The sequence below is a fragment of the Pungitius pungitius genome, chromosome 13 (genome assembly GCF_949316345.1).
Source record: "Pungitius pungitius chromosome 13, fPunPun2.1, whole genome shotgun sequence".
Lineage (NCBI taxonomy): Eukaryota > Metazoa > Chordata > Actinopteri > Perciformes > Gasterosteidae > Pungitius > Pungitius pungitius.
The window spans coordinates 2,789,721-2,803,217 of NC_084912.1; the positions used below are offsets into that span (position 1 = coordinate 2,789,721).

The 13,497-nt window shown below is 50.7% G+C and overlaps 1 protein-coding gene across 2 annotated transcripts; it reads left to right on the forward strand.

The window, feature by feature from the left end:
* Positions 1-2,095: 2,095 nt before the first annotated feature.
* On the forward strand, positions 2,096-6,328 carry LOC119213812 (solute carrier family 22 member 7-like). 2 transcript variants are annotated; one of them, XM_037464939.2, is made up of 11 exons: positions 2,096-2,207; positions 2,313-2,709; positions 2,811-2,914; positions 3,094-3,248; positions 3,458-3,626; positions 3,770-3,893; positions 4,560-4,669; positions 4,799-5,013; positions 5,109-5,217; positions 5,478-5,684; positions 6,179-6,328. In XM_037464939.2, the coding sequence occupies exons 2-11, from the start codon at positions 2,341-2,343 to the stop codon at positions 6,243-6,245; spliced, it is 1,629 nt and encodes a 542-aa protein (XP_037320836.2). In that variant the 5' UTR covers positions 2,096-2,207; positions 2,313-2,340; the 3' UTR covers positions 6,246-6,328. The 2 variants fall into 2 exon arrangements, with proteins under 2 accessions (XP_037320836.2, XP_037320838.2); XM_037464941.2 differs by lacking the exons at positions 5,478-5,684; positions 6,179-6,328 and adding an exon at positions 5,334-5,452.
* Positions 6,329-13,497: the final 7,169 nt, after the last annotated feature.

The window sequence follows — 13,497 nt, forward strand, 5'->3', positions numbered from 1 at the left end:
TTTATCACGGTGGACCAACGTAGCCATTTCACGCTTTTTTTGGAGACTGGGTTGGCCTGCCTGATTGCCTCCCGCCTGACCCCCGCCCGGCTGAGTACGTCTGTCCCCTGCTCGACCCCCGCCTGGCTGACTACGTCCGTCCCCTGCTTGACCCCCGCCTGGCTGACTACGTCCGTCCCCTGCTCGACCCCCGCCTGGCTGACTACATCCGTCCCCTGCTTGACCCTCGCCCGGCTGACTACGTCTGTCCCCTGCTCGACCCCCGCCTGGCTGACTACATCCGTCCCCTGCTTGACCCTCGCCCGGCTGACTACGTCTGTCCCCTGCTCGACCCCCGCCTGGCTGACTACATCCGTCCCCTGCTTGACCCTCGCCCGGCTGACTACGTCTGTCCCCTGCTCGACCCCCGCCTGGCTGACTACATCCGTCCCCTGCTTGACCCTCGCCCGGCTGACTACGTCTGTCCCCTGCTCGACCCCCGCCTGGCTGACTACATCCGTCCCCTGCTTGACCCTCGCCCGGCTGACTACGTCTGTCCCCTGCTCGACCCCCGCCTGGCTGACTACATCCGTCCCCTGCTTGACCCTCGCCCGGCTGACTACGTCCGTCCCCTGCTTGACCCCCGCCTGGCTGACTACGTCCGTCCCCTGCTTGACCCTCGCCCGGCTGACTACGTCTGTCCCCTGCTCGACCCCCGCCTGGCTGACTACATCCGTCCCCTGCTTGACCCTCGCCCGGCTGACTACGTCTGTCCCCTGCTCGACCCCCGCCTGGCTGACTACATCCGTCCCCTGCTTGACCCTCGCCCGGCTGACTACGTCTGTCCCCTGCTCGACCCCCGCCTGGCTGACTACATCCGTCCCCTGCTTGACCCTCGCCCGGCTGACTACATCTGTCCCCTGCTCGACCCCCGCCTGGCTGACTACATCCGTCCCCTGCTTGACCCTCGCCCGGCTGACTACGTCCGTCCCCTGCTTGACCCCCGCCTGGCTGACTACGTCCGTCCCCTGCTTGACCCTCGCCCGGCTGACTACGTCTGTCCCCTGCTCGACCCCCGCCTGGCTGACTACATCCGTCCCCTGCTTGACCCTCGCCCGGCTGACTACGTCTGTCCCCTGCTCGACCCCCGCCTGGCTGACTACATCCGTCCCCTGCTTGACCCTCGCCCGGCTGACTACGTCTGTCCCCTGCTCGACCCCCGCCTGGCTGACTACATCCGTCCCCTGCTTGACCCTCGCCCGGCTGACTACATCTGTCCCCTGCTCGACCCCCGCCTGGCTGACTACATCCGTCCCCTGCTTGACCCTCGCCCGGCTGACTACGTCTGTCCCCTGCTCGACCCCCGCCTGGCTGACTACATCCGTCCCCTGCTTGACCCTCGCCCGGCTGACTACGTCTGTCCCCTGCTCGAACCCCGCACAGGCCACGCTACTCACAAATAAAAGCGTTGTATCCTGCTTACCTGTGTCTGCGTCTGCTATTGGGTCGCCCTCTGTCATTGGCCTGACACTGACGACCCGTGTGTGACGGACCAGGGCTGATTTTGTGATTTAAAACAACCATTCAGATTATTTGTATCTTTATTACTAATAACGCAGAATCAAATGCGGCTGCATTCAACACTGTGTGTGTTTTAAAGTGAACTCCACAGACCGAGCTGGCTGCAAACTTGAGAATGTGTCAGATCTCTCTCTCTTTCTCTCTCTCTCTAAATGTCAGCAGACTTCATCATCATCGTCATGAACAGAATGTGTCATTAAAAAGTCATAAAAGTCATTGTTCCACCAGCTGAAGTTCATATCCAGCAGACAGAAACCTGCACGAGCAGTGCGCACACAATGTAGTGATCAAGTTATTGATGGATCCGCCCTCTCGCCAACGCGTCGCCTTTTATTAAGGGTCAAAACTCCAGCAATGTGACTTATTTAAGAATAACTCTCCATCATTAAGTATGTGAGACGGTTGCTTTGATTGCACTCGGAGGCTTTTTTTTTGGTGCCAGATACTTTCTCAGAAGCATGTGGGTGTGTCAATAATGGAAGAACTCAAGATTTCTTAACTTTATGGGGTCCAAAGGTAACGCAGATGTTAATGATCTCGTTGGCTGCGGAGACTTTTTTCCAGCTGCCAACCGAGAGAAGACCACGTCGCGGAGTCACAACGCCGCAGTGGCCAGTCGTCAGTGGGTCGATCCGCCGCAGACGCAGGTGAGTTCGTCGCCCCTCTTTTGATCGCGTTGATGCGTGACCCCCAATGACCCGGGGTCTGCTTCCTCCGTGTTCTACTAACCCCCCCCGCCCCGGTCGAAGCAGGCGTGTTCTTCTCAAGAAACCCGTCAACATGAAGTTCGAGGACATCCTGGACGAAATCGACGGTTTCGGGCCTTTCCAAATCGCCGTGCTCGTCCTGCTGTGGGTCCCCCGGATGGTCCTGCCATGCCACTTCCTGTTGAACAACTTCATCGCCGCCTCGCCCCCCCACCGCTGTGCCATCGGAGGGACCTTTGGGAATCTGACCGAGGAGCAGAGGCTGACCGTCAGCATCCCGGCGCGGGGAGACGGCGGCGGACCGGAGTCCTGCGAGATGTTTGAGGAGCCCCAGCTTCAGCTGTTGGCCAACGGCTCCCGGGGCGCCGACCCGCCGACCCTCCGGTGTCAGAGCGGATGGGTTTACGACAACTCCACCTTCTCCTCCACCATGGCCACAGAGGTACGACCAGGGAGTCGTTTCTATCGGCATCAAACACTGTGCCCACATTCACTGCCGATGCTGTTTGATGTTGACCCTTTCTCTGTGACCCGCCTTTGCAGTGGGACCTCGTGTGTGATAGAAAAAGCCTGACACAAACCACCGGCTCCATCTTCTTCCTGGGCGTGATTTTAGGGGGCCTGGTTTTTGGATTCCTCAGTGATAAGTAGGAGGCGAATAAAGAGGGTGTCTCCAAAAATGGGAAAATAGGTCGAATGACCAAGAAAACCGAAATGTTGTTGTTCTTACGCCAAACAATATTAAAGAGGGGGGGGTTGTTTTCATGTGATTGCACAATGCTCAGGGCATAAGGCAAGTCAACAAAGTTGAGATCTTTGTCTGCAGATACGGGAGGAAAAACACTCTCCTGGCCTCGTACATCACGGCCACCGTGTTCGGCTTCGCCAGCGCGTCGGCAGACTCCTACGTCCTGTTCGCCGTGCTCAGATTCCTGACTGGGTTCGGACTGACGGGGATTGGCATCAACGCCCTTGTCCTCAGTAAGCTGGCCAAGTTGCCCCCTTTTTTTGACTTTTTTCGGGTGGCATGACAATCAGCTGGGTTACAGGCTAAAAGCTAAAACGAGAAGGTCTAATTTGTTCGCAAATGTTTAACCAAACTCCCAGGAGGAGTGAAATGAAGCCGAAGCAAACAGCAGTATCTTGGAGTTATTATTTATTTACAGTAAATATATCTAATTGTCCTCCAGCCATCGAGTGGGTCGACACTGAACACAGGTTATTCATCAGCGTGATTGGCGGCCTGTCGTGGTCAGCGGGCAACATGCTGCTGGCTGGCTTCGCCTTCCTGGTGAACGACTGGCGGCCTCTGATCGTGACCGTCACGGCCCCGCTGGGCCTCGCACTGCTCACCTGGTGGTGAGTGAGAACACAGAAAGTTACCGTTAAAAATAAAATCGGTGGTTTCACACCTGAGCAAACCTGTTCGAAGCTTCACCTGCGAATGAAAGGAATTGCATCCACTCGATAGTTATTTTCAGTTACTGTTTATATAATTGCAGGTGGGTTCCGGAATCCGCCCGCTGGCTGTTGGCCAATGGGAAAGTGGAAAAAGCTCAGTTTTACCTTGACAAATGCGCCAAGTTCAACAAAAGACCAAAAGCGTCCTCCAACTTAAAACTGCAGGTAAGTTCCAGCTTGATGTTTTCACGTCTTCAAGGTCTCACGTATGAGGCGCCGTTTGTGAAATGTCACACGTTCTAAAATCACAGTTTTGCTACATTTAGCATTATTTAGCATAAACATGAAAGTGGACAGTATGTGGCCCCCGACCTAAAATTAGTTTGACACAAGACCTAATTGACATTTAACATTTACATTTATATTTAACATTCACATTTACATTTGACATTTACATTTAGATTGAAACATTTATATTTATTTAACAACTTTGTGTTACTGCCAAACATCCTTGGAGAAGTTATTGCATTAATTAACATGAATTTCTCTCTAGATGTTTGAAAAAGTGATATGAATGTTGTGGTGCGTTTTTTTTCACATGATAATGCTAAATGCCGCCCGTTTCTCCTCACACGTGTATTTTTTTCATTTTTTTCTAAAATAAACCATTCGATGAGTTACGTCCCTTTAGGCACCTTATGTGTTTATCTCAAAGTCCTTGGACAAAGTGCACACTCCGCTGGAAGAGCAACACACACGTTGACGTGTTTCCTCAGCGTTCCAAATCATTAGAGGCCGTGTTTTTCACTCCATCACAGCTCAGCCAGGAAACACAGTCTGGCGAAAACATGTGGACCAAACCTTTGATATTCCTCTTCTGCTTTTGCACAGAAACTCGCCGACTTTGAAACCCTGGAAAAGAAAAAGAAAAACTACACGTACCTCCACTTGATCAAGACCCCGAAGATGAGGCGGTTAACTGTGCTGACTGGGGTCGTGTGGTGGGTTTTCACCTGGAGAAACGCCACACGCTTAGTCGCCGTTATCCTCCAACACACTCTGTCGTATTGATTGAATAATCTCAGTTGGAATATAGGTGTGTGAAAAGAGACCCGTATCGCTCTCTGCAGGTACGGAGTGGCCTCCACGTATTACGGAATCAGCTTGAACGTCGGCGGGTTTGGTCTAAACATCTACCTCACACACTTCATCTACGCTGCCATCGAGGTCCCCGCGAAGCTGACTGTCTACTTCCTGCTGGGCGTCTTCGGGCGGAGGAGGTGCCAAGCGGGCACGCTGCTGCTGACGGGGGTCTGCATAATCACCAACATGCTTTTACCACCAGGTCAGCGTGACACAAAAGGACATAAATCCTGCGTTATTTTTCCCGTGGTACTGAAGACTGTTCTGAGCGTGTGCTGCATGGGCCGCACTGTGTAGGTCTGTGGCAGGTGCGTGCTGCTGTTGCCATTCTGGGAAAAGGCCTGTCTGAAGCTTCCTTCACAACTGTCATCCTCTACACAGCAGAGCTTTACCCGACAGTCGTGAGGTCAGTTACTAACACACAGCTGTCATGATTGGCATATGGATCCTTGAGATCTGACTTTAACCGGAGTGGGAAAGACGACAATCTGACCATATTGTCCTAATTGACCTTTTGTACAGTATGAAGTATGAATGAACTCTGTCGAGGGGTTCTGGAGAAACTTACGGATGAGAGGACTCGGATCAGCTCAGTAGCCAATCAAAAGTCCCGAACGCCTGCGTGACGACTGAGAAGGGCCGATGAATGATGTGTGTGATTCACAGGCAAAATGGTTTAGGCTACACCAACCTCATGGGTCGCGTGGGGGTGTCGGTGGCACCGCTCATCCTGCTGCTGGGGGACGTGTGGACCGTCCTCCCTCAGGTCATCATCTCCTCCGTGGCCATCGTCTCCGGCCTGGCGTCTCTGCTGCTCCCGGAGACGCTGAACGCCAGGCTGCCGGAGACGGTCGACGACGTTGAGAAGCCGAGGTGGGCAACGGAACCCGGGTTACAAAGTGTTGTGGGGACACCTGGTGGTGACGTGGAGAACGGGGCTGAAAACCAAAGCACATCCCGACGCTGCCATGTCATAGTCAGCTTAGCGTCCACTGGATTAGGTCCAATAAAATAATATCACAGAAATAGAATATTCTTTACACATATATTTGAGTTTATTTTTTAGGAGTTTTAAGAATTTGAATAGCGGATGAAAATAAAATGATTTTGGACGCATAATATAAACACACATAGAATCAAACACAGTTTTTAGAAGTTAGTTTACACATTTTCGGGTTAAGACCTCCGCTGCAGAAAAGGAACAAACACTTGTCCTTTGACTAAAAAAGGTGCATTTTTAAAATGGAAAGGTTGTCTGTTTAATGCAAACCAGAAATGTGCAAAGGCAATAGAAAGAGACACAGTGTAGACAGGTGTGGTATCAACTGAAACATTCAATCCTTTCCATTGTCTTTTTTTCGTTTCAGTGGAGATGAGATCACCCCCGAATCTGTGGAGCCTCCAGCTGTTTTCCTACAATCAAAGAACATTTAGCAGAGAAGACACAATCAAATGGAGGACTGTGTTTTCTGTTCGTACACATGATGCACGGTCACTACCTTCCCAGCTGAGCATGTCGTGCATTTAGAATTTGACATTTTTGTGAGAAAATCCATGCAGCATCCTATGCAGCATCCACATAGCATCCTATGCAGCGCGTCTGTTACTGTTCAGTTCTCGGAACTGACCCTAACATAACGGGCACAGGGACATTTCAGTGACTGTAGATGGTGACAAAGCATTCTTTAATGATTTCCCCCCCCCCCCCCCCCCCCCCTCTCACACGCATTTCCCACACCATCTGTGACCATATTCCATGACGTCAATAGTAATTTAAGCTTTAATTACACTTTTTTTTATCATCGTACTTTAGCAAATAGGCCATCTGGATCATCATAGGTGGTGCCAAAAATATATTTGGTAGACCCCCAAATTCAGACAGCTGTGATTAGAGGACCAACTTTAGGAAAAAAGCATTGACCAGATATCAGACTGCTTGTGCACTATTGTAAGTACTTCCATTACACTGCTGCTAAAAAATCAACTTTATTCGAAAAGTACCTTTCAATTCCCCCCACAACACGGACTCAAGTATAACCGCAGTGGATGCAGGTGCTTTCTACAGCGATGGAAAACAGGACTACGAATGTTGTCCCCCCGGGTGTTCTGGTTTTAGAGTGTGTTCATATAGAGTGCATCTAGCAAGGAGAGACAGATAAATAATAAATAAATAAATAATGTGTGGGTGCAGTGTGTTGAGCCTCCTCTTCCTCAACTATTCACACATCAAAACATTAACATATCTTTAGCTTGTGTATTTCAGGCATTAACTAAAAAACATTTTTTTAAAACCCCACATACAACAGGTGAACAGCAGGTGGCAAACACGTTAAGTCCTTTCCTTTTGGTAAGTTTAAACCATCTCATCTTCATGTGCAGCTCTCTAACCTGCCTGAAAATGGTCGGTTCCTGGATGCAGAAGGCCTCACTGCACTCAGAACCAAGCTGAGTGAGCGATTAGACCGGGGTTAGAAAAGCTTTCACACTGGCAGAGCCAAAGTGGGCTAAACCCGGCTTTGCCATAGGCCTTGCTGGCGCTGCACTGCAGGATTAGCCCTGAGTTTGCTGGGTTATCCAGTGATATTCACCCACAGACGGTGCTAAAAGCTAATCTGACTCGCCGGATGGTGTTGCAACGCGGAACCAGTCACAGGGAACTGTTTGGGGAAGGCCACATACTGCCAAACCATGCATGGCAGACGATTGGATCCACCATCTGTCAATCAAACGTTTGCAAGTGGGGACGTCTTCTCCGGAGAGAAAAGCCTTCTTCTGCTCTTCTTTTAGTGACGCAATAAACCGCGGCATAAAGCGGGATATTTTGGCGTCTACGCATGCCTGTAGCATGTAACATGTGAGGTATGCTGCAAGATGCCAGTGTTAAAGAAAACAATGGAATGTTTTGTAACTCATCCACCTGTCACTTTACACCGTAAAGACCATTCACGTGTGTGTGTGTGTCTCTGATCTGCTTTTGGTCTCCTACAAACAACAACAGCAGTGTGTGTCGTCCCAGAGAGCAGCGCTGACCTCAGAGCCTCGTCTCCACGGCCTCAGCCACAGTGTCCACCGTGGGCGCCGCGTTTCCTCCCCCGCCGGGCCTGTGGCAGCAGGGCAGCGCCTGCACCACCTCCTTGAGCCCTCTGGTCATGAATATGTAGAGGAAGGGGTCCACCAGAGGGCCGAGGTAGAGCAGCAGGTGAGACACCAGCCCCAGGTAGGTGACCGTCTCCTTGAAGGACAGAGCCTCCAGGAGGATGCTGAGGATGTAGGGGACGTAGAGGAAGGTGTAGTTGGCCGAGATGGCAGCGATCCCCCAGGCCGCCCTCCTCCTCTCCGGGGTCCGGGCGGTGGAACGGGAGCACAGCAGCGCCCTGCACGAGTCCGCGGCGAAGAACAGGAGCAGAGGAAAGGGAGCGAGCAGGCACGCGGCGAACCACAGGTCGTAGCGCAGCACGGCGAGCGCCAGGACGGCAAACGGCGCGGCCCACGTCGCCAGGGTCACGGCGGGGGAGCGCCTGGCCGCGCCGCAGCAGCCGAGGCACCGCGGGTAGAACACCAGGAGGTGGCGCTCCTGAGCTATGGCCAGCATCAGGGTGATGTTGGTGATGACGCCGAAGTAGAAGAGGAAGTCGGTGGGGCCGGAGGCGAACGCGGGCCCGGACGCCATGTCCTGCCCCACGGCGGGGCGGCCGAAGAAACTGAGGACGTCGGAGACCAGCAGGAACACCACGTGCATGGGGATTTTGTTCCCACCTGGTGCGGAGAAACACAAATGTTACTCTTTACTTTACTCCGTTTCTCTCATGGACCTGAAACATAACCACTTATTCACCAATAACCACTTCCTGCCTCTTAATGGGACCTACATGCACCACTGTATCCATTACCACTGACACTATTATTACCACGTATGGGCCCATTAGTCATGGTGATACTGGGGCTGAAGCTCACACGGAGACACTGATAATTGAGGCCGGTATTTGATGAAATGAAACCGGGTTCTGTTGCTTTTCTAATACTCCGTTTTTGGCTCCTGATGTCTGTTGACATCTGTCAGTGTCGGCAGTTGGTGAGCTGCTGACGGATCGCCGTGTGTATATATATATACAGTATATCAAGTCGCTGTGACGCAGAGACGAGGGGCCACGAACCTTTGGACAGGTTCCTGAGGGCGTAGATGGCCAGTCCGATGGCGGGCAGCCCGACGCTCAACGTCAGCCAGTTGATCACGTGGGCCAGATCCACGGCGCCGAGGGTGGTCGCGTTGCCCGTGGCGTTGATGGGGGCGGGGGCTGTTGTTATCACCGGCTTGCCGTCAGCCATGAGAGGCCACGCCGCTGCTGTTATTGCACGCCGGCTGACGCTCAGCTCAGGGGTTCAGTGTTCAGAGTCGTGTGGAGGACCAAACACAAAGACCTTCAGAACAAAGTAAACACCCAACAGTTGTTTGTGGCATAGTGGTCTTTTTTAAAATCCGCTTTGTGTTTGTCAGCGGCAAAGAGCGGCCTCACGTCAACGGTCAAACGGCTACAAACGCGACCTCTGACACGGCGGCGCCGCCTTCAGACACAGAAAACCGTCAAATACACCAAGTGGACAAATGGGAATCAGGGAAGAGTTGTTTGGGTTTCACCATGAATTAAGAAGTTTACTTTCAAGCCGCAGTAAAGGTGAAAACAGACAGTTTCTAAAGTCATGTGACACCCTCCTGTTGGCTCTGCTATCTGGATGTTTAGCTCTGTTTGATGTGGGTTGCCGGGCGGGTTTACAGGCGCATGTTTGATTAAAGCAGCCGCCTCCTGCTGCTTTAGCGCGAGTGTCACATAATAACTAAACTACGAGGAGGATGTGGAATGGCCTTTTCGCCCCCTTTTTTCCTCATAATCTAAAATAATAACAATGGTATCAATAGTTACGGTCTTTCAAAACCTCACACTTATCATCTTACCTGCAATGAATGATGTCATCCCCCTCTGTTCAACTGCTGAGAAATCGTCACAAAAAGAGTTGAATCCCGTTCAAATGTCTCGATTCCAACTCAGAGGGAGAATTCCAATGTTCCAGTGGCGGTTTGTGTGTGTGAGTGTGTGTTTGCGTCAGGTCCGAGGCTGTTTATTGCAGCCTTATCTGCAAAGAGCTCAGCTGGCTGCTTTGAATGAGGCCTGGATGTGCTGCATGTCCCCCGCTGGCTTCACTGCGTCACCCTGTGAGCTTGTGTTGATGCCTGCGCCGAGTATTTGCATCATTACATTAGATTTAATTTAGCTGATGCTTTTTATCCAAAGCGACTTACATTGCATTATAACCCAAGCATTACATTTTGGCCTGGGGAGCAATTAGCACATGAGGCAGCCGGGATTCGAACCAGCAACCTTGCAGCCCCCAGCACTACTCCATGCGCCACCATCGCATCGGTACATTGCAGCGTTCTTTATGGGGAATTGAATGCCGTGTATTCGAGTGGCTCAAAAGGAACAAGACGGGCCGCTTGACGGGCAACTTCACTTTATATTTTATACCTCCGTTGTCTGATGATGTCATCTTGGTTATCTCGCTTGGGCCTTAAAAAGAAAAAAGCCACTCAGGGACGGTTGGTTGAATGTAAAATAATGTTAAGTTGCATTTTGGACAAAACTTTTTCTATATTTTATTTTATTATTTTTTAAATTGACCCATACTAAGTTTAATAATAAAATAAAATGTAAATAAATATGTGTGTGTAAATAAAATGTGTCATCTAACCTCGTTTGAAATATAAAAGTGGCCTATGGTATCCATGACAAAGTGACATTTTAATTTGAAAGTTTTCATTTTTTTTCACTTGTAAAGTGAACGAAATGCACACGTGTGATGCACAACAAATGCACGTATGTTTCTTTCAGAACTCATGACTCATGATGTTCCACACAGGTACAAATACTCAAAGAAGGTTGTGGAGGTTATTTTCATCACCACATGCCCGATGACAGTAAAAAAAGACTCTGGCTGGCGCTACGGTGCAAACAGAAGTCAGCATCACGTGGACGTAAGTGATCCGGAGTATAATGATTTGTTTCTATCATTCAAATCATTCGTTGCCAAACGTTTTATGAGGGAGGACATTTTGCATTGCACTTGATGCACTTATGAGACCTCAAAGAGACGCCGCAGTCGATGGTTTGTGTGAAAGCGCCCTCGGCGCCGGTGTAAAAAAGGAGCTCGACGTGATAGGGACACGAACCCATGACATCAGACGCCAAGGCCCCTCCGTCTGCTGGAGATAACGCACCCTCCTCTGCTGGGAGCTCACCGGCTCTGTGGCCTTGTAGTACTGCTTGAACCTCCGTGGTCCAAGACAAAACATCATTTATTGTTTCCCCAAACTTCACGAGGGAAACCTCTGTGAGGGTCTGAGCTGCTTTGTAATCTGAAGCACTGGGGATCTGGAGAATGTGATACCGAAGGCGTCTGCTGTTGGTGGCACAGCCGCGGAATAATAAACACTTGGATTTGTCCCCCCCCCCTCCCTCCCCGGGGGGGGGTGAATGAAGTCACGGCTGCTTGTCGCGTTGACAGCGGGCCGCGCCAGGCGTCGTCCTCGTAAAGCAGCGGAAGGCAAACCTTCGGGCAGCGGGGCGGATACGGTGTCACTCACACGGAAAGCCAACACTACGGGATTAAAGAGCAACATGAAAACAACGTGTCACATTTATGACTGTGAAGAGAATGGAAGAGTGAATAGAAAATGGAGATTTGGGGAGCACGAAAAACACCCTCTGAGACTAAAAAACAACGTACTTTTGAATGGACACGTGGTCGGTGACTTTAGACTAATGTGTCAGCCAAGAGAATGTGATGATTTAGTCAAACCCAGACTGACATATTTCCCTCCACATTAAGATTCTCTTTCAGCTGTGAATAGAAATAAGAGCGGTGCAGTAAATGAACCCGGGCCTCGCGCTGAGGAAGATGAAGAGCTCCCTCTGGGCGCTGTGCTTCGCCATCCCCCCGCCGGGGGGGGGGGACTTCAAAAGTGCTCGAGCCGAGAGGAGCTCAATCGAGAGGACCAAGAAGAAGAAGTGACGCACTGAGGGAGAGCGGCTCCCTTCTCTGCTCAGGTGGACATCACCACCACAGGGGGGGGGGGGGGATTAAGACTTTCGGGGGCACAAAAAATGACACGACGCCACCCAAGCGGGCTCAGGGCGAGCATCAGTCAACACGACCACTTAAGACAGGAGAGAGGACGGACCCCTGGGGAGGAAATAGGGACATATTTAATAAAGACACTAATTTAGCTTGAACTGTGTTCAAAGCGCATCCTTCCTTTCCGGGCTTCCTGTTCCTGCCGTTTCCAAGAACCAAGGCACACCCCCCCCTTATGGATGGAGGAACCTGTGCCCCCCAGGGCCCCTCCCCCCTGGACAACGTGGAGAAAAAGGCCTGTCGACACTGAGGCGGCTAATTGCTGTTTTTTTCATACCACGCAGATGGGTTTTGAGGAGCGAAGGAGCAGTGGTCCAACATCACCCGGGAGAAACAGCGTGATGTTGGTCTCCATAACCGATGGACAACACGCCTCCTGCAGGTCCTCGTCTTGAGTTTATACTTCTTACGTTAGCCGATACGTGTTTTCGAACGCAGGGGCCTTATCTAATCAAAAAAACAACAATCCCCGATAGCACGAGTTCTCAGAGTGGAGTCCCTGCCTTCTGTGAGTACAGTGCGCCGCGGATGAGGGCTATTCATCTGCTGAGGGGGGGAGGTCACATCAGTTCCTCCCTGCTGTGACTAAAATAGAAGCCCTAGTCACAGTCTGGGTACAAACCTAGAAACAAACCCTTTTCTTCAAATAGCAGATGACATCAAAGTCTACCACCATGACCAAAGGTCGTCATTTATCAGGGGGAGACATAAGCACGCTTTCTACGTTCCTCTCTATTCGAGCCACTCAGGTAGTCCACATATCCCTGCGCTGAAGGCTACGCAGAAGTCCGTCAGACGGCCTTTCTGACTGCTGACCACTGCTAAATATAGTCGCACATTCCACTCGGCCAGCGGACCAAAACTCTGGGCTTTTCGTTCATCCTTTAGCGGCTTTACAGACCAGGTTCCCTAATTTGTGCGTGCCGTGCACTACGGCCGCCTTACAGAGAGAAAGGAAAAAAAAGGTAAGCGTTGTCTAAAGGACGTAAACATTGCTGTATACAACGTTTAACACAAAGATTTAGCAAAATGTGAATACAAACCATTGTTTGTACCACTTGTTGTACATTATGTCATCAAACCCCTTTGCCCTACAACTACTACAGAGTTTTAAAATAGATTCAATTATTTTATTATTCTACAGTTCAAACCACGAGGTCAACAATAGAAACAACTAAACAAGCTCTCACTGAACGCTCCACATCAGATGGAACTAGTCCACTTCATATTGTTAGCTGATGTTTGATTGGCATGTGTTTGTGTGACTCAGCATTAGGGATGAGGACCTACTAACCGCGACGTCATCCATTGACATTGAGACTCGGTCGATGAGATTGTCTGTGTCCTTTTAGTGGGCAGCGATTCCGTCAATAATCTGCATCCTGGTTCATTTCATGCGCTCGGCATACCTGGTGCGTGTGATAAAAGGGTGTGTGTTAAAAGGGTTTTTTTGGAAAGGTTATGATTATTATTATTTTTTTTACCTGGAAATGAGCTT

Excerpts from the sequence above, each read along its gene's own strand:
- LOC119213812 (XM_037464939.2), top strand. The coding sequence starts at position 2,341 with ATGAAGTTCGAGGACATCCTGGACGAAATCGACGGTTTCGGGCCTTTC. Across the intron at positions 3,249-3,457 it reads CATCAACGCCCTTGTCCTCA|CCATCGAGTGGGTCGACACT; the intron begins GTAAGCTGGCCA and ends ATTGTCCTCCAG. Across the intron at positions 5,685-6,178 it reads GACGACGTTGAGAAGCCGAG|TGGAGATGAGATCACCCCCG; the intron begins GTGGGCAACGGA and ends TTTTCGTTTCAG.